This window comes from Clupea harengus, chromosome 6 (assembly GCF_900700415.2).
Source record: "Clupea harengus chromosome 6, Ch_v2.0.2, whole genome shotgun sequence".
In the NCBI taxonomy this organism is placed as follows: domain Eukaryota; kingdom Metazoa; phylum Chordata; class Actinopteri; order Clupeiformes; family Clupeidae; genus Clupea; species Clupea harengus.
In genome coordinates, this window is record NC_045157.1 from 5545046 (window position 1) to 5564214 (window position 19169).

General features: G+C 43.4%; 3 protein-coding genes across 3 annotated transcripts; all 3 read left to right on the plus strand.

The window, feature by feature from the left end:
• Window positions 1-863: 863 nt before the first annotated feature.
• Window positions 864-10818, plus strand: aup1 (AUP1 lipid droplet regulating VLDL assembly factor). Its single transcript, XM_012820237.3, has 12 exons — window positions 864-1107; window positions 1800-1937; window positions 2242-2392; window positions 3299-3489; window positions 6812-6884; window positions 7716-7789; window positions 8241-8307; window positions 8664-8781; window positions 9129-9272; window positions 9640-9809; window positions 9974-10062; window positions 10205-10818. The coding sequence occupies exons 1-12, from the start codon at window positions 1064-1066 to the stop codon at window positions 10248-10250; spliced, it is 1305 nt and encodes a 434-aa protein (XP_012675691.2). The 5' UTR covers window positions 864-1063; the 3' UTR covers window positions 10251-10818.
• Window positions 10819-12551: 1733 nt separating this feature from the next.
• On the plus strand, window positions 12552-14405 carry LOC105893764 (tubulin beta chain-like). Its single transcript, XM_031568830.2, has one exon. The coding sequence runs from the start codon at window positions 12879-12881 to the stop codon at window positions 13701-13703; it is 825 nt and encodes a 274-aa protein (XP_031424690.1). The 5' UTR covers window positions 12552-12878; the 3' UTR covers window positions 13704-14405.
• Window positions 14406-16009: 1604 nt separating this feature from the next.
• On the plus strand, window positions 16010-18837 carry LOC105893757 (tubulin beta-4B chain). Its single transcript, XM_012820215.3, has 4 exons — window positions 16010-16167; window positions 17057-17165; window positions 17315-17425; window positions 17625-18837. The coding sequence occupies exons 1-4, from the start codon at window positions 16111-16113 to the stop codon at window positions 18683-18685; spliced, it is 1338 nt and encodes a 445-aa protein (XP_012675669.1). The 5' UTR covers window positions 16010-16110; the 3' UTR covers window positions 18686-18837.
• Window positions 18838-19169: the final 332 nt, after the last annotated feature.

The following is a 19169-nucleotide window of genomic DNA, read 5'->3' on the forward strand; positions in this document are numbered from 1 at the left end:
GTGGGCGGCACGGTCGTAAGCAAAGGCAAGGTCAAGAGCACTGGCTATGTCAGGCTAGTCAACCCAAACACTAAGTTTGCCTTGGAATTGTTTGTTTTCCTGCCCCCACAAAACACATTCTGGAAAAGTTTTGTATAAAAATTAACAATTATCATATGGTTAGCCTATTTGGTGTTGTCTCATGGATATGCTAATCATAGGCTGAAGACCATTCCCCTGATGCACACTGATGTCTTTAATATGCCTTTCAGTCTGAACTTGTGTTGTATGTTTTATATAAAGCTTGTTACAGATTTTAGTGCTAGTCTTTCTCATGTATGCATTTTTACATTACATTTGCAGGTTAGGCCTTCTACGTGTCTTATATTACCTTCTAGTAAAAAACCAGGGGTAAGATCATACTACAGTGGTCTGACAAGCCTTTCAAGAACATTTTAGACAAAGGGCGCCATCTAGTGTGAGATCGACGTACTAACGGAGGAACATAATTTTTTTTATTAGAAATTCAATTCACTGTACCAATTTGGGCATGAATCGTACGGGGGACATAGATGTTAGGCGGACCTGGCCAATCTCATCCCCACAGAATTTCGTAGTGATAGTAACTTCGTTAGAAAATGCTCCAATTAAATATTTAGTCAGCAGCATTTGGATCACTATACGAGACTTACTAAAACCAGAGAGAAATCATGCCTGGAGATGAACCGCCTGGCTAAATAGAATTAACGTGTTTTGCTTCCTTTCACAAATTTGAATTGAATCCTAGACCACAGACGCCTCTCTTACATGCATTATTTACTCCTTGACGCTAGGTGTCAGTCGTCACTTATGGGAAAATAACTGTCGAACCAGACAAAAATTAGCCGTCCTCTCACCCCTTCAACCTATGAAGATTCTCTCGACATAATCAAGATTTCAACATGGCGTCTGAAGTACAACAGATGAATAATACAAGCTAACAAGCTGGTGTTACTTAGCCGCTATACAGAAGTCTTACAATTTCCAGTTGTACTATGCAGGAAATGAACCAGTCAATTTTACGTACAAAAAGTAGAAAAGATAAATGATGGAAACGCGGGGCATAGAGCAGATGTTTGACTTCCAGAGGTAAGAAACGTTGCTCCAACTAAACTAGCTAGCTAGCTAACTAGCCCACTGCTTGCAAATTAGCTGGCTAAGTAAGTCAGTCCCATATCTTAAGCAACGCCAGTCTTACTTCGGTAGCTAGCTATGTTACAGAGCTACCAGATCGAATTAGCTATTATTTCAGCTACCTAGCTGCCTTGAACGTTACCTGTAATGTTGCAGAAAGGACACTGATTAAGTTAGCTTTTTGCTTAGCAAGCTAGCTAAGTATTAAACTTAACGTTAACGATGTTTCCCGTTCCTTATGTCAAGTTCATGTCGTCCATCCAAAAGGAAGGTCTCTTCAGACAATGGCTTGTTTTCAACTTTGATAACTAATTTGGCAATGTATGTAAAGTTAACTCATGTAACCAGGGGATCGAAGGTTACTACACAACATTACCCCGGCCCTACCATGCGATCCCAAACGTTCAGAACCTGACCTATGCCTGTTGCTACCAGCTAGCTATTCTGTCAGCAATAGGGTCTCGATTCTCCGTTCAGTTTGAAAACACGTTTTTTTTTTTCATCGTCAACTCGCTTTCAACCTGGCTAGCTAAAGCAATAACTTGACTTGTAACGACAATCAGTGTCGTGTTTGCCTCATTCGTGTTGATTTAAGGTTTGGTTACTGAATGTTGTTGAGCAAGGAACACACTCGTATTCTGTTACAGGTTGCCAAACGATGGACTGGTACTGGTGCTGTTGCTGCTGTACTCCCCGATTGGCCTCTGCTTGATGTTATTGCGAATATTTATTGGTGTCCATGTGTTTTTAGTGAGCTGTGCACTTCCTGACAGTCTAGTTAGAAGGTAAGAATGACTGACTAAGTAACCCCGACGCAGTAACACCTCTTGGTATGACATTGTATACTTCACATGTTCTTTACTGTTTTAGTACTTTAGGACAAGGAATAGATCATGCTTTTTGAAACTGTTCATTTTCAGTCCAGCTGACAATAATGGCCCAGATTTGGTTCCTATTCTGAACACCTGAACCAGTGTGACCTCAGCAAAATCACTGTGTTGTTCTGTGTTGCCATGTGTGTCTCTCTTAATGTGAATTAGCCTGGTAGTACTTCTCACTCTGTCTCCCTTTGTCTGATTTTCCTTTCAGATTCATAGTAAGGATTATGTGCTCTGTGCTTGGTATGCATGTAAGACAAAACAGCCCTCGCTTGAGGGATAAACAAGCGAAACTGTTAGTCTCTAACCATGTAACTCAGTTTGACCACAACGTCATCAACCTCCTTACGTCCTGCAACACAGTAAGTTTTTCTCTCTGTGAAGAACAGTTTAAAAAAGAAAAAAAAAAGAAAAAGGGAAACACAAATCAGTAGTGTGGATGCTGATGTCATTCTGCATGCTGTTTCATGTGTTCGCTCTGCCCTTTGTCTTCCTTGAGACCCACTGTTGTCCCAGTTGTCGCTGGTACAAAGGCATCCTTCACCGCATGCACAGCTGTGTTGCCTCAGAGCCAGGCCAGTAGTGGCAGCCATATTTAGTAGTAGCCACTTTGAAGTTGCACTTTCAAATGTTTGTGTTTTTTTTTTTTTTTGTTGGCTGTCAACAGCAGTGGTTTTGATATGACTTCACGTTTAGAAAGCTCAGGGCATATTACAGTACAATGGATATAGATAATTCTGTCCCATTACAGAATTTTCTAGCAGATTATTTCATTTAAAAAATTAAGTTTAGAAAATGATCAACTAATAAAGGTATTTCTAAAGTAAGTGGCAATTCTGTATTAATGAATTGTATGTCAATTCTATGTAACTTTGTAGACACCAGGGAAAGAGTGAAGTTGTATTAGCCATTTGTGAACAGTGAAATGACATGAATCACAACAAGAAAACGTCAGGCTTGTGTTCAGAGCTTGACTCACTGAAGATAGTTTTAGATAAGGCTGCAAGAGTAAGAAGGGGTTTTATCAGAATGGTTTTCTCATGGACTTTGATCAGATATTGGCAGGCTGCGTACTAACTTTTAATTTAGATAGTTCATGGGCATGCCCACACTTGCCCTGGCAGTTGTATTACACGATTATAACATATGAGTGTGTCTAGTCTTGAAAAATGACGCATTGAAATGTATGAAGAAAGCAGAATCTCACTTCTACATATGTTAACAGATCTTCCTCTCTCTGATTCCTCTTGTCTTGTCTCCCCGTGTAGCCCATGCTGGAGGGCGCTGCAGGCTTCGTGTGCTGGGCAAGGGGCTTCATGGAGCTGGGCAGTGAGGGGGAGAGCCGGGCGGAGCTGGCAGGGACCCTCCAGAGGTACTGCGTCACCCCCCAGGCCCCGCCCTTGCTGCTCTTCCCCGAGGAAGACACCACTAACGGCCGAGCAGGGCTCCTCAAATTCAGGTAACGCAACGCAAGCCAGGGCCACTGCAGCACTAGGTAGCTTAAAGGCACAGTCTGCGATTCTGACGAAAGGTAGTTCATATTTGAGCTCAACAGCCAATCAAATTACACCACTTCCGTACTCCGGAAGCTACATGTTGATTGGCTGGAATTATTTATGGCTCAGTCCGAGCCAATGTTTGAGCAAGGACTGTGCACGAACACCAGAGGTTTTCTTGAGTGCTCACAATGTACTGACGGTGAGAGGAGCGGTTTGCTCAATTTGACAGAAAGTGTATTCGATTGGAGTCGCACACATCACTTTTTTAAAAACATCCCGGCGTAATGATTTTCGCTAAACTGAGTGCTTCAGGAAGTAGTTAAGCTTTTTTTCTCATGGCTTTGCTTCGTTCTGCTTTGCCTTGTCAGGCTGTTTTGCGGAGTTCTAAAAAGCTGACGGCTTTAAATGAGAAAAATGTATCGATTCAGCTAAACAAGAAGTGTGATCACTCTTTAGTCTGTCAGCAGTGTCCATTTGGCTAGCATAGCACTTCAAGTTAAAAAGGCTCTTTAGTTTTATTCTGTCTTGTCATGCAAACAACTGCAGAGCATAGTGTGCAGGCCACAGGAAACGTGTTAGGTTATACTGTTCCGTCTGCTTCTTGCTTAGCACCCTGAGCACATTGATGTGGTGTTGGGTGACGGTGCAGTTAAGAATATTGCCGGCCAGCATGTTAGTGGTGTCTGCAACACACTGAGGGAATGTGCTGCATGTAATGGTTCCTGTGACTTAGGAACGGGAAGCTTATTCCCGGGAGCGATGCCAGACTCAGTCACCTGACTCCGGACAGCGGGGCTTCATTGGAGACTGTGAAGGACTTTTTTTCTTTTTTTTTTTTTTTCCTCCCCCTATTAATATTTCTTTAAAGCAACCCTTCTTATTGAGTGCGTTGCATTGCTTTATGTCTGTCTTTTTTTATTATTATTTCTCAAGTTCTCCCCTATGCTTATTCTATCTGGCTGAGTTTGGTTCATTGTCTGTTCTCACACTGAAACTGAAACTGCATCTGATTGCCCAGAATTAAAGCACTTATTAGAATCAGAATCGCTTCATTTGACAAACGGACCGTGTACACAGTGTACACACTTGGAGGTACAGCGCAGTGAAACAAGAAAGAGTAAGAGTAAGACCTAGAAGAACACACAAGATCATGAATAGGAATATATAGCATACAGAAGTTAAATACAAGAATACAAGTCATACTGTATGCTACAGGTAGGGGGCGGGGGGGTGGGGGCATTGCCAATGATGTGTGGTGAGCGGTCAGGTCAGGGGATGAGGTTGGTGCTAGGACAGGTTGTTTAGGAAAGCGATGGCCTTAGAGAAAAAAACTGTTCAGGTGTGTAGTGGTCCTGGTCTCGTTGGAGCAGAACCAGTGACCAGATGGAAGTTTTCTGATGGGGATGTGGGCCAGGTGTGATGGGTACACCACTATTCTACTGGCACAATTATTTGTGGTAACAACATTTAAAGACCCCCGTCAATAACATCCGCTGACGTGTAATTATTTTACTTAGTGTAAGTGCAGTCTGATTTAGGGCCAATGATTTTCCGTTTCAAAAAAATGCATTTTCCGTTTCACATTTGGTGAATTCTGTTTTTTTCCCCCGTTTCAGCTCATTTTGTTCACCCTGAGGTAGATTGATGGCTTAAAATGAGTGAATAATATGTGCCCTTCTTAGATTGTTGTTTGCCAGCCATCAACAGAACAGAAGACTAAACATTTTTTGTTTTAAATGCGATTGGGAAGACGAGCGCGTGAATGTGACTGAATGTGGCTTTAGCGGAGATCTGTGGGTCAACCGTTGAAAAGGGGGGCGTGGCCGGAGCAGAGTTCAGCGCAGACGTGACATTTTCTCAGTGGTTTTGTTCTTTAATTAATGTTTGTTCATCGTTGCAATTGTTGTTGTGTTTATTTGAAAGAAATATAGCCTTGCAGCCCAAAATACAGGGGAATTTGGGCGATTTGTATGAACAAAATGATGTTTCCGTTTCAAAGGTGCAATTCCGTTTCAAAGTGTTCATTCCGCGAATTCCGTCCGTTTTCCGTTATCGCGGAAAATCATTGGCCCTACTGATTATCTTAGCATTGCGGCTGTCTTTTCCTTTCAAATCTTTCCTTGGCCTCGTGACGTTTTTCATCAAGGTCAAGGACAAGTGGTTAGGAAAGGACATAAGACGTCCGACCGCAGCCTGTGTTTGGTGTGGGCAGAGAATGCAGGCTTCCACACAGTGAGGTGAGGACACTCGGATGGTGGCTCTATAGAGCTGGGTGCAAACTTGATGAGTGGGTCTCCCATTTTGATGAAGATCCTCTGGTGAGCTCGCTTGATGACTAGATGAGTGGACTCCCATTTCAGGTCGCTGGTGATGGTGGTACCCTGAAACTAAAGACCCCACCACCTTTAAATCTGCGTAGTTGAGGAGTAACAGGGAATGCGAGGGTGGCTGTTGTATCAGCCTGTGTTTAATAATGAATGGACTTATTGGAACTTATATTGGAATGCTCACATTAGTGTAATGTGTGAAAATGAGCAGTCACTTGGAGACTGTTAGTGCATGGACGGTGTTGTATCGTAATGCAGTATTCCAATCATATTGGACCATGAATCTTTTCGGTATGTGTTGAGTTTTTTAGTGTGCCTCCTCAGAACACAGACTAATCCCAGGATTAGTGGCTTTTTGTATGTTTACATTCTGGGCAAAGCTTAGTGTTAGTAGCTGCAAAGCATATGGTCCTTGTTGAGGCACGCGAGCAGTTCCACTGAGAGACGATTTGGAAAATCGTTTTTTGTAAAACATGCCATTATTTCTGTAGACGTAGAGTTGTAGTGGAATATGGACAGTGGAACTAAACATTGGTCGTAAGATTTTGTCTAATTGAGAGTTATCTGAGGGCTTTTGCAATTAATAGAATGTAGTGTTAGAAGTACTATATTTGATTGACAGCACAGTGCCATAACCTTGGCAGAAATGGTGAAAAACGACTTCAACATTTTTACCCTGATCTCGTTTACTGTTGCTCTCCTCACGCCAACCTGGGGTCAAACACAGCTCGCGCCAACCTGGGGTCACACGCTGTTCACGCCAACCTGGGGTCAAACAGTACTGGGGACCATGTGCTAACCCTAATCAGTAGAATAGAATATGTCGCAATGCTAATTATTCACATGGTATAGTGGCTTCTAGCTTAATTAGCCGTATACTCCCTGTTGTTTGCCCTGTTAAAGCCCAGGCAGAGATGATCATGCAGTGATTTAATGTGTTCCTCCTCTCTTTCAGCTCATGGCCTTTCTCTGTGACCGACTCAATCCAGCCTGTTGCCTTGCTGGTGCGGAGGCCCTTCCTAGCTGTGGTAATGTCATTCATTTCAGTGCAGTCACACTGAATACAGTGAACACACATCCCATAATAGTCCCCACACACAGACGTAGGCCTCAGTGCATTCACACTGAATACAGTTAACACACATCCCATAATAGTCCCCACACACAGACGTATGCCTTAGTGCAGTCACACTGAATACAGTGAACACACATCCCATAATAGTCCCCACACACAGACGTATGCCTCGGTGCATTCACACTGAATACAGTTAACACACATCCCATACTACTCCCACACACCGAGGTATGCCTCAGCATCAGGCTCGGCAGATCTAGTTGTGATCCTGTTATAAACTCAGTCATTCAGTTAAGTCTAGTCACACTAAGCACATTGGAGCACACAGCAGGCCCTGGGGGCCCCCAGCCAAGGGCCTCCCTGATCTAGTGCTTGTGATGTTGTTACAATCCTACATAGCCACAGTAGATACTAGTGCCCAGATGCAAAAACAAAATGGCCTAATGTCAGGTTTAGCAGATCCATTTCTTGTGACCTTGTTGTAGTCTCTTCGATCTGAGTGTATCCACGCTGTGCGTAGACACCCACACCCACAGTCTAAAAAAAGCACTGGTATAAGGTGTTTGTCGATCTGGTAGTTGTGACCTTATTTGTTTGTTTCACAAGTCAGTGCCTTGTAACCATGGGTGCATTCGTATCGTACGCATACACACACACACACACACACACACAGTTGAGTTCTTAAAACGAATAGGCCAAATAGAATGCGGGTTGTTATTTGATAGGCAGATGTCACTAATGTATATTTAATCATATATTTAATATATTTCTCCTCCTTTTCTAGAGTACGCCTGAGTCCACTTGGCTGAAGGAATTGCTGTGGACATTTTTTGTTCCGTTCACAGTGTACCATGTAAGGTACTACATATGGCTGTTTCTTTGTTCTGTACTGGGACTCCCTTGTTATCTTCCAGGTGAAACCTGTTCAAGATTAGCTCAGTTAAGTGGGGCTGCTGTCGGCACCTATGCTATAGAAACTCACCACAAACTGCAAGTAACTAAGTTCCCTGATAATGACCTTTTCGTGACGCCTCAAGAGGTAACAGAGTTAATCATTCTTTGCTGTAAAAAGCCTCTGGCTAAATCCAGAAGGAGATTTTCTTTTCTTTTTTTTTAACCAGATGGGAACATTCCTGCTCATATTGCTGAAAGCTTAGGGGAAATTCTTCAAATTCTTTTAACATTTTCTTTAGTCGGGACTTTTGAATTTGAATGTTTATCAAGCAGGGACGGGGACTAGAGAGGGTGGTGCTACTGTTAAAGCAGTCCCCCTTGTTTCTGACTCTTCTCCTTCTCTCCCCTCCTGTAGATGGCTTCCTCCCATGTCCAAGCAGGAGGGGGACTCGCATCAAGACTTTGCCAACAAAGTCCAAGAGGTATGGGACTGATCTCTGTGTACAGTGGGAGAGCCAAGTTCAAACAACACAGATGACATGAGTTTGATTCCACGACAACACACATGCTGATAAAACAACCCTGTACTCTAATCTGTGTAATCTGAAACAGCCCTATACTCTAATCTGTTTTGGATATGAATGCTGAATGAGTATTGTGTCGTACATCTTGTGTATACATGTGTAGGTTTAAACAGTGTCACAGTTGTCATGGTTTTGACCTGTAAGCCGTTTAAATCTGAAGTGTTTGACATCCCCTCCAGTTTGTAGGCTTCTGACTTGTGTAGCATGTTTAACCCTAATCTGGTTATCTGTTTTGTGGTTTTTCCATGTGGTAGTTTCTCGCCACTGAGCTGGGCGTGGTGTCGACGCAGATCACCAAAGCAGACAAAGCGGAGCACATCAAAAGGAAACGACACACGGCAGCGTTGGCCGCGGCACAGGCAACGAGCACCAGTAAGGACCAGCCCTACTGCTGGGATAATCCACAGGCCTACTGATGAGATTTGGCCTGCATTGTTTGGGCATTGTGGAGATGCAGTCAGATTGCCCCCCCTCTACCAGATCTTCTTTTCCTGCTCGATCCTCTTTAACCCACCAGTTCAATCATTTGAGAGGATTTCTCATCCCTTTTCTCGTCCTTATATTTAAGCTAATCGCTTTTTTACAACCAATTATGCATAAGAGTGAATTTGCTCACCACCTAAATTTCATATTTGTCTTTGAAATGGCTGCATTGCTGTGAATTACTGGTTCTTTTTTTATCTGATGGTAATCTGGGGAACTTGTGCACTTGTTTTCAGACCTGGGTGCCCGGCCCAGAACAGTCCCTCAAGGCTTCATGTCCCTCAGCCGGGGGGCGGAGGACCCCAGGGTCGTCAGGATGGCCCAGCAGGTGAAGGATGTCCTCCCCGATATCCCCCTCCGTGTCATCACCATGGATTTGTGTACGTCTCCACCAAATACTCTTCCTCTATCCTTCCTTTGTGTTCGCCCAAGAGCTAGTGCCCATAGTGGCGGTAATTGGGTTTGCTGTCATCTCAGAGCCCTGGATTATGTCATTGTTTGCTCAGTATTTGTCGCAGTCTATCCTGAACAATCTCCTTCTGAGTCTGAGAGTGTAACTCTGAGACGTGTCTTTCAGTTGGTGCAGTGAGGTGAAACCCAGATTAGATTAGTTGTTTTTCTTCTCTGATTATCTCTTTCGTCTGAAGTCTGAAGCCAGTTACTCGTGTCCCTTCATCCGGCTTGTTGTCGCTTCTTTTCATGTTGTTTTTTTTTAATCTTTTAACCGTCCCTGTGTTCTGGGTGCAGTGCGGACAAACTGTGTGGACACCACGATCACCAACCTCCTAGAGAGAATCGAGGAGTATCCCACAGAGGCCTCAAGCGATTCTGCATCAGGGTCGCTACGGCAACAGCCTTCGTCCTCCGCCCCCTCTTCCTCTCATGCTGCCGGTGCCGGCCCCATCCCAACCATCAAGGTTTGTTGAAATGGCACAAATATTTTCAGAGTGGTATTCGGAGGTCTTCAGTTCGGTCAAATGGGCAGTGGGTATGAGGAGCTGGGCTTGTTTCAGAGTGTCATTGGTTCAAAGTTCAGTGTTCAAAAGTTCTTTATCTGTTTGTTTTTATTCCCCCCATACAGCCAGCTGCCGACTCATTTGGAAGATCTCCAGGTGACCGACACATGTCTCTACAGGAGAGAAAAGAGGCATTGTATGAATATGCGAGACGGTATGACTACTATTACTTTTATTATTATTATTATTATTATTATTATTTTAATCTGTTTTATGCCTGCATGTTATTGTATGTTCACATTGCCCTGCCATGATGCTCAACTATGCCTCCTGCTTTCTTCTTTCCCGTCTCCCAGGCGTTACAAGGATAAACATGCTTTGAATCAGGAGGATGACCTTTGAATGAGATCTTTTTTTTCTTTGAAGATTCAGTACATGTGCAGAGCCACTTGATGGACGAGAGAAGTAGTTGTTGTGGTGAAAACGGGACACGACATTGGCTGAATGGAGACATTTTTGATTACCAAACGTGCTGGGGAGGATACAGGGCTGTGAAGATCTCAGCAGATTTTGTTTTTTTTATTCTCTTGCATGGCAATCATGCATGTCTTTTTAATTATTTCTCTCTGCAAGAAGAAGAAGAAAAAATAGATTATTTTGGTATGAATTTGTATCAAGTCCCAGTGACAGTGACACATCTCATATTATTTTTATAAAGTCCAGAAGTGGTATTTAAAACAAAAAAATGCAAAGGTTCAATTTTGTGTGGTTTGAGCTGCGGCACATTTGAGGTTCATTATGTTCAGAGGACAGATGTTCTGTTTGTCAATGCAGCATCAGCTTTTAAGGACATTAAAATCATTTTTGATGCAATGTGACTGGCCTGTTGATCATGTCTGTGGACACCTTAGAGGCTTTCATTAAGATAAATGTCTGCTAAAGTGGGTTAATAAAGAAATATGCAATTACACATTTGCCAAAGTCAGTAACATTTTCTTGAAGTAGAGAAGCACGTATTGTGCATTTTAAAGCAGGTTTTTGATAGTGCTTTGAAGTGGAGCAGTTGCCTATATAGTTGCCTTAAGGTCTGCCAGAGAATGCTTAGTGTCTTAAAAAAAAACCTGGATTTTACTATGAAAACTTTGATTCTGTGCCACAGGGCTGGTTGATATTAAGCAATTCATCTAGTTTAACGTAATGCACATGTTCTTATTGTGTGTTAGTTCATAAGCAAGCCATCACTGTAAATCTTTATTGCTAGCATTTTGCAACAGCGCCAAGTAAATATATATTACGCCATATATATATTATATAATAATGTAAGGAAGTTGAAGAAGATGAAAAAAGCTGTACGGCTTTTCAACATCAGCGGGCCTTTAGATAAGTTGACTTTGGACCGTGTCCAAAAAAAAAGGAGAAATACTGATGGCATAGCCATGTCCTGTAAACAGCTCCATTCAACAGCACACTAATGGAAATAGCTGGCATGGGCGTAGTTGAGAGGTTCCAGGGGTGCATTTTGCGATCAGGGATTCAATTTAGAGTGTGTACAGGATTTGTTAATCCTTACCAACATGGAAAAAAGGTTTTTACTTTTATACAATTTGTGTGGTTTTGCAATACATTTCCAAGGGAAGGATTCTCTGGGACCCCCCCTGCACTAAGCTGGACTTAACCCTTGGTCTTTATAAGTCCAGCCAAACCCCCTGCTCTTGTGTCTGTCCTTAGCCAATTGTAGTAGTAGGAGTATAACTTGTCAGGAGGCTTCCCACCAACAGTAAACTCCACCCAGCAAGAAACTTACAAATTCAAGCAACTGTTAGAAACAGGATATAAAGGCCCACATGTTGGAGTGAAGGGTCCATTGTCCAGGTCTTGCCTGAAAGTGTCAAGTTTTACCAAGCCAGTCTGCAGGAAGTACAAATGAGGGAGATAGTGCATTTACAAGCTGGGCAGTGTGGCAATCAGATTGGTGCCAAGGTATGTACAGATTTGAATTTACATTAACGTGTTGAAATATTTACTGAGGTCCATTGAGTAAATATTTGGCATGAAATGGCTATACTACAAAGCAAGCAATGTCTTCCTCTAATGCTTTTGTTTCAGAATGAAAGGGTTATTTATTAGTTATTGTAAATATAATATTTTGGAATACACATGAAATCACTTAGCTTCTCACTGTACCTCTCTCAAAGTTAATATGTCTGCAATGATGGAAGATCTGTACAGTCTTATACTATAACAATGTTGGCGATCCTGTATTACTCACTGAAGTGCCATCATAGTTGCTGGTCGTACATGTGTATCTTCTAATTAAACTCGTTTTCCCTTCTGCATAGTTTTGGGAAGTCATCAGTGATGAACATGGTATCGCCCCAACTGGCAGTTACCACGGAGACAGTGATCTTCAACTGGATAGAATACATGTCTATTTTAATGAACCCACAGGTCAGAAAGAAAACCTTGTTTTAGAAGGACTCCACATGTATTCTATGTTCAGTTGTTAAACTATGCACTGAACACATAGAAGTATACATAGAGATGTACTGATTTGTGTTGTGTTCAGGAGGACGCTATGTCCCCCGTGCTGTGCTAGTGGACCTGGAACCTGGCACAATGGACTCTGTAAGGTCTGGACCATTTGGCCAAATCTTCAGACCAGACAACTTCATATTTGGTAAGCCACAGAAGTTCTGAATGTGTTTAAACAGGGTGATAGAATAGTGTAGTTAGGGCTCAGCTGTGGTTATGTTCACATCAGCCAACACATTGATTTGGTTGAGAGTGATGAATAATGCTGGTCTGTGGGGGAAGGGTTGATTTAAGCACACATAATGATTCTCTCTAGAATGTTGTCTTTTCTTCTTAGGTCAGAGCGGTGCTGGCAACAACTGGGCAAAGGGCCACTACACGGAGGGTGCAGAACTCGTGGACTCAGTTCTTGATGTGGTCAGGAAGGAGGCCGAGAACTGTGACTGCCTGCAGGGCTTCCAGCTCATACATTCCCTGGGTGGTGGTACCGGCTCTGGCATGGGTACCCTGCTCATCAGCAAGATCCGGGAAGAGTACCCCGACCGCATTATGAACACCTTCAGCGTTGTGCCATCCCCAAAGGTGTCCGATACAGTGGTGGAGCCCTACAACGCCACGTTATCCATTCCCCAGTTGGTGGAGAACACAGACGAGACCTACTGCATTGACAATGAAGCACTGTATGATATCTGTTTCCGCACACTTAAACTGACCACTCCTACCTATGGTGACCTCAACCACCTCGTCTCTGCCACCATGAGTGGAGTTACCACCTGCCTGCGCTTCCCTGGTCAGCTTAACGCAGATCTCCGTAAACTCGCCGTCAACATGGTGCCTTTCCCCCGTCTGCACTTCTTCATGCCTGGCTTCGCCCCCCTTACCAGCAGAGGCAGCCAGCAGTACAGAGCCCTCAATGTTCTTGAGCTGACCCAGCAAATGTTTGACGCCAAGAACATGATGGCTGCCTGCGATCCACGTCACGGCCGCTACCTCACAGTGGCTGCCATCTTCCGTGGTCGCATGTCCATGAAGGAGGTGGACGAGCAGATGCTCAATGTCCAGAACAAGAACAGCAGTTACTTTGTGGAATGGATCCCCAACAACGTGAAGACCGCTGTATGCGACATCCCACCCAGGGGCCACAAGATGGCTGCTACCTTCATCGGCAACAGCACCGCCATCCAGGAGCTGTTCAAGCGCATCTCCGAGCAGTTCACTGCCATGTTCAGGCGCAAGGCTTTCCTGCATTGGTACACAGGAGAGGGCATGGATGAGATGGAGTTCACAGAGGCCGAGAGCAACATGAATGACCTGGTGTCCTAGTACCAGCAGTACCAGGATGCCACCGTTGAGGACAATTTTGATGAGGACGAAGAGATTGCTTAAAAAGGTTTACTGAACAATTTGGATAAAGCACCACTGTTTTCCAACAGCAAATCAAAAATACTGTCTTCATGTAGCTTCCTATCTTCTTACACACACACACACAACAATACACCGGCTTGGCTATGACACATGATTAACATTCAAACAGAAATATCTCTTTGTTATTATTCGCTGGATGTTGTCGCCCCACATTTTTGTAGACCTTGTCATAAAGCGTCTGTCTATTTTTAACATTTTTGTAGACCTTGCCATAAAGCGTCTGTCTATTTTTAACATTTTTGTTCTACATGTTGTCCTGAATTATTAGTGCATATTTGAATGCATGCCACTGATAAACTGCAGTGCTGGGTTCACATTTATGGAAATAGTTATGAAGTATCAGACAAGTACTGTATTGCCTCAGTTTATATTTAAAAAAAGAAATTGACTGTAAATAATAATACATACACAGTTCAGTTTGAACCCAATTAACAACAGAAACATGTTGGTGCAGTGTGCGTCAAAAATCACATATAGAAAGACCATAGACGTTTCAGATTTGATTTGATGTATAGACAAGATATTTGAAGAAGAGTTATCCTTCTATTCTCTTCTCACAAATGTGAAGTACCAGCATCACTCTTTAAATGCAGAATCTATCAGGAATTGAGCTGAAGAATGTGCCAGGTATGTAAATTGCTAGATGTTTCTTTATTGTCATTCAACAAAATGGAGTAGCAATTATATAAAACTAACAAAAATTAAAAATAGAATATAATTCAAGCTAAACTAATTTAAAGTGCAAAATATAAATAAATAATAAATGTATTTATATCTACTGTAACCTATAATACAATAAGATAAACAATATGATATGATAAAATGAAACAGCTGAGACAGTGCACTGGAGGATACTGCACATTTGCTGCATTGCAGTGCACACGGGGCGTGTACAAGTGCTTAAAATGCTATTATGGGCCTCTGAGGATAGACATATCAAATGCATCTGACCATAATCTCATTCTCTGCCTTGTCTTGTCAATTGTGAGCCCAGTTTCTACTTGTGATGATCTTGCCACACCCAGCAAGCATCATCTCTGTTAAGCTGTGTGTTGATGAAGTGACAGCAGAAAGCAGCAGCAGCTGCTCATACGAGGGGGCAAGTTTCCGTGGTAGCACAGCAGCGTATGTAAAGTAATGTCCTCCGTGAAGGCTAAAGGGAACAACAGCTGGGTGTCCAGACTGAGGTATAACGCTGCTAGGGTGGGGTGGGCTAGGCTAGCCTAGAAACAGTAAAAAACAGTCTGACCTCTTATGAAAACAGTGCATCCCTTATTACTGCTAAACACAAAATAATACACACATACATACCACATGCACATGTATGCATACATACAAATAAAATAGAGATTTTTTTTTTTTTTGCCGAGTCATGTTACTTGTGTCTATGGGGACATCGTGTTTAGGGTGTAGACCTATTCAGATTACGTTTAAGATTAAATATCGTGGTTGTGATTGCTGTTCTTCAGTTGTAAATCGTTTTGGATAAAAGTGTCTCAAAGGAATAGCCCAAATGGGATGTAAATGTGAAAGATGTTAACTGAGAGAAATGAAACATTCAGTTGCCCTCCTTATTATGGTCAGGCAGTAGAGTCACACAAACTATATGGAAATACCTGCCCACTAACAAACAAAACATGACATCGTCTACTTTTATGCTCTGAATAAGATTAATAATCCTTCTGTGGGTTTTCAGCCTTGCCAGTGAATGCATCCAATACATCTATATAGGCTGTCGAAGAGTCCGGCGGTCTGTGTCCACCTCGTCAGAAGGCATCTGTAGGTGATGTTAACAGCGTACAGGTTGTTTTGCGTTCCAAATGCAGAAAATAGGCATCGTTGCTGGGAAAGAAATAGTCGTGCACCAACCAAGTCAAATATGTGTAGCCTAATGGCACCGTTAAATGGTTGGTATTCATTTACGGTCCTTTAACCAGGATTCCGTAAGAAGTGGCTCTACATGATACATGATTAACAGTGATGTGTAATATGGACACAATCTGCAACAAGTAACTGAACAGTCAAACGAGTTGAATTTGAAACATTGTCTTCTTTATCTGCCAATCAAGCTCCTATGCCTATCCATTCCGCCAATTGTTGCACGGCTCCTCGAGAGACCCACGACCAATGACATTTCAGAAAGGGCGTGGCAGGGATAAATTCTAGCCAATGCCAAACATACAGATCCCGGCGAGTTTAACAGACTGGATATATAGGCGTTGGTCTCGAATTACAGTGTCATTTGTCCTGGTTTCGTCTGATAGAACTTTGTCCACCGAAGTCAACCCACTCCGAAACAATCAAAATGAGGGAGATTGTGCACTTACAAGCTGGGCAGTGCGGAAATCAGATTGGTGCCAAGGTACGTTTGTATTTTCTGTGTTAACAGGATACAGATACCATTCATTTTATGCTATTTAGTTATGTCAGTTAGGTTGGCGCCTACCTCGAGGCCTACTTTCAATAGGCTAATGTCAGGCCTTTTGTGAAGCATTGGGTATAACAGTTCCTTCCATAACATTTATAGGAATGTTACTGGTCTTTTATTTCACTGGAGACCAGAAATCTAGCCAAAGTACAAAAAAAAAGAAATGTCGCTGTATTAGGAAAACGAAATGGCTAGTTTGAACTACATGTTCTTTTTCGATTTATATAGTAAGTACATTTATGTAAGAATTACTTTATTCAAAAAAGCTTTCTAGGCGTATGGGAAGTAGAAGAAATACCGCTACAGTGTAACGCTTGAAGGGTGTTGGCCGCATTAGATCAGCGCGCGCGCGCTGTGTCGTAATATGGCCGGTTGTATCTGGTTCAGCTCATTGAAGTGCGTGCATGGAAAGCCGGTAGGCTAAAGAGAAATGGCCATCTCCTATTCATATTTTAAGTGGCCTCGTAAATCGGTCATGATGTAATAGTTACACCCATTTAAACCGCTTTGCTCGAGAATATAAATTCTAAAAGTAAAATGGCCTCAGAGTCGAACTCCATTTTGCTTGAGCGCCAGCCATGCTGCCAGACGGTTGGCTATCAGGCGGTGGCCTGATTTCTTGAAATGGCGAATGTGGTTACTGAACTCTACAGGTCGATCACGAGGATTTCATTCCCCAAGTCTATGTTTTGAATTTTCTTATTCATCGAAATGAGTCTCAATGCGGCAGAAAAATGGCAAAATAAGTCATGTCATGCTGTCATTAGCCCACACCCCCCCCAGCAGCCTCCTATAATTTCCCTTTGTGTTTTTCCATGGGTAGTTCTGGGAAGTGATCAGTGATGAGCATGGTATTGACCCAACTGGCAGTTACCATGGCGACAGTGATCTCCAGCTGGACAGGATCAATGTCTACTATAATGAAGCTAGCGGTAAGGAACTGAATCTTCAGGGTTCTTTAGTGAGGATTCCATATTTGCACAGAAATATTTAAATATTGTGTTTTTACGTTGGAACAAATGAGTCCATTGTTTTTTGTTTTTGTTTTTTTAATTCGCTTTTTTTCATTATACATTTACAGGTGGGAAATATGTCCCCCGTGCTGTGCTTGTGGACTTGGAACCTGGCACAATGGACTCCGTAAGGTCTGGACCATTTGGCCAGATCTTCAGACCAGACAACTTTGTATTCGGTAAGCCACATAACTACCGTTTTGACTTTAAGGGGGGCTAAATGATGCAATCCCAGCTGTGACTGCTGGCTGATTTGCAAATATTGATTCTTTTCAGGGTGGGGCACAATGATTTGATTATGGTGATTAGTGAGGCAGGCTAGGTGTTTAAGCAAATGGAGACTGAATCTTCACATTGTGCTGTTGTGCATGTTCTTAGGTCAGAGCGGTGCTGGCAACAACTGGGCAAAGGGCCACTACACGGAGGGTGCAGAACTCGTGGACTCAGTTCTTGATGTGGTCAGGAAGGAGGCCGAAAGCTGTGACTGCCTGCAGGGCTTCCAGCTCACACATTCCCTGGGTGGTGGTACCGGCTCTGGCATGGGTACCCTGCTCATCAGCAAGATCCGGGAAGAGTACCCCGACCGCATCATGAACACCTTCAGCGTTGTGCCTTCCCCTAAGGTGTCCGATACAGTGGTTGAGCCCTATAACGCAACATTGTCCGTTCACCAGTTGGTTGAGAACACAGACGAGACCTACTGCATTGACAATGAAGCACTGTATGACATCTGTTTCCGCACACTTAAACTGACCACTCCTACCTATGGTGACCTCAACCACCTCGTCTCTGCCACCATGAGTGGAGTCACCACATGCCTGCGCTTCCCTGGTCAGCTTAACGCAGATCTCCGCAAGCTCGCCGTCAACATGGTGCCCTTCCCCCGTCTGCACTTCTTCATGCCTGGCTTCGCCCCCCTTACCAGCAGAGGCAGCCAGCAGTACAGAGCCCTCACTGTTCCTGAGCTGACCCAGCAGATGTTCGACGCCAAGAACATGATGGCTGCCTGCGACCCACGTCACGGCCGCTACCTCACAGTGGCTGCCGTCTTCCGTGGTCGCATGTCCATGAAGGAGGTGGACGAGCAGATGCTCAACGTCCAGAACAAGAACAGCAGTTACTTTGTGGAATGGATCCCCAACAACGTGAAGACTGCCGTCTGCGACATCCCACCCAGGGGCCTCAAGATGGCCGCCACCTTCATCGGCAACAGCACCGCCATCCAGGAGCTGTTCAAGCGCATCTCCGAGCAGTTCACTGCCATGTTCAGGCGCAAGGCTTTCCTTCATTGGTACACAGGAGAGGGCATGGATGAGATGGAGTTCACAGAGGCCGAGAGCAACATGAATGACCTGGTGTCCGAGTACCAGCAGTACCAGGATGCCACAGCAGAGGAAGAGGGCGAATTCGAGGAGGAGGGAGAGGAGGAGCTTGCCTAGGTCTTTGTCTTTTTCCATGTTTTCCCCCCTTGTTCAGTCTTTGTATTTTTTTCTCTTTTCCATAATTTGTACTTTCACATTTTCTTGTCACTGAAAACTTCCAGTGTTCCCCTCCTGTGTTAACATCTTCAATAAAAAAAAATTGAAGGTGACATCTGCGTCGTTTTTCTTAGCTTGTGGGACTGGTTGGGCCAGATGTAACCTTTTGAAATACCTGTTCTGGAATGTCCTGTCCCAGTTCAAAATGGTGTTTCAGTACCATTGTGGTTTAATAGAATGTGGACATTGAAATGGCGGGTAAGTGTCACATAAGGAAACTAAGTTGTCTTCTGACGTACAAGCCTGTCAATCTTACTAGAAAGATTCAAGTGTACAAATGATATGGACAGTGGCACCTTTGCACACAAATGCTGCTCTAGTCTGGGTTAACAAACATTAGTCAGTCATTTGAGTAAGTATAATATCTGATAGACTTGGCACTATC

Bases quoted from the DNA above. Each gene is read 5' to 3' on its own strand.
- aup1 (XM_012820237.3), top strand. From the start codon at position 1,064: ATGATGGAAACGCGGGGCATAGAGCAGATGTTTGACTTCCAGAG. The intron at 6,885-7,715 runs GTAATGTCATTC...CTCCTTTTCTAG, and splicing joins GGAGGCCCTTCCTAGCTGTG to AGTACGCCTGAGTCCACTTG. The intron at 9,810-9,973 runs GTTTGTTGAAAT...CCCCCCATACAG, and splicing joins GCCCCATCCCAACCATCAAG to CCAGCTGCCGACTCATTTGG.
- LOC105893764 (XM_031568830.2), top strand. From the start codon at position 12,879: ATGGGTACCCTGCTCATCAGCAAGATCCGGGAAGAGTACCCCGACCGC.
- LOC105893757 (XM_012820215.3), top strand. From the start codon at position 16,111: ATGAGGGAGATTGTGCACTTACAAGCTGGGCAGTGCGGAAATCAGATT. The intron at 16,168-17,056 runs GTACGTTTGTAT...TTCCATGGGTAG, and splicing joins GAAATCAGATTGGTGCCAAG to TTCTGGGAAGTGATCAGTGA. The intron at 17,166-17,314 runs GTAAGGAACTGA...ATACATTTACAG, and splicing joins CTACTATAATGAAGCTAGCG to GTGGGAAATATGTCCCCCGT.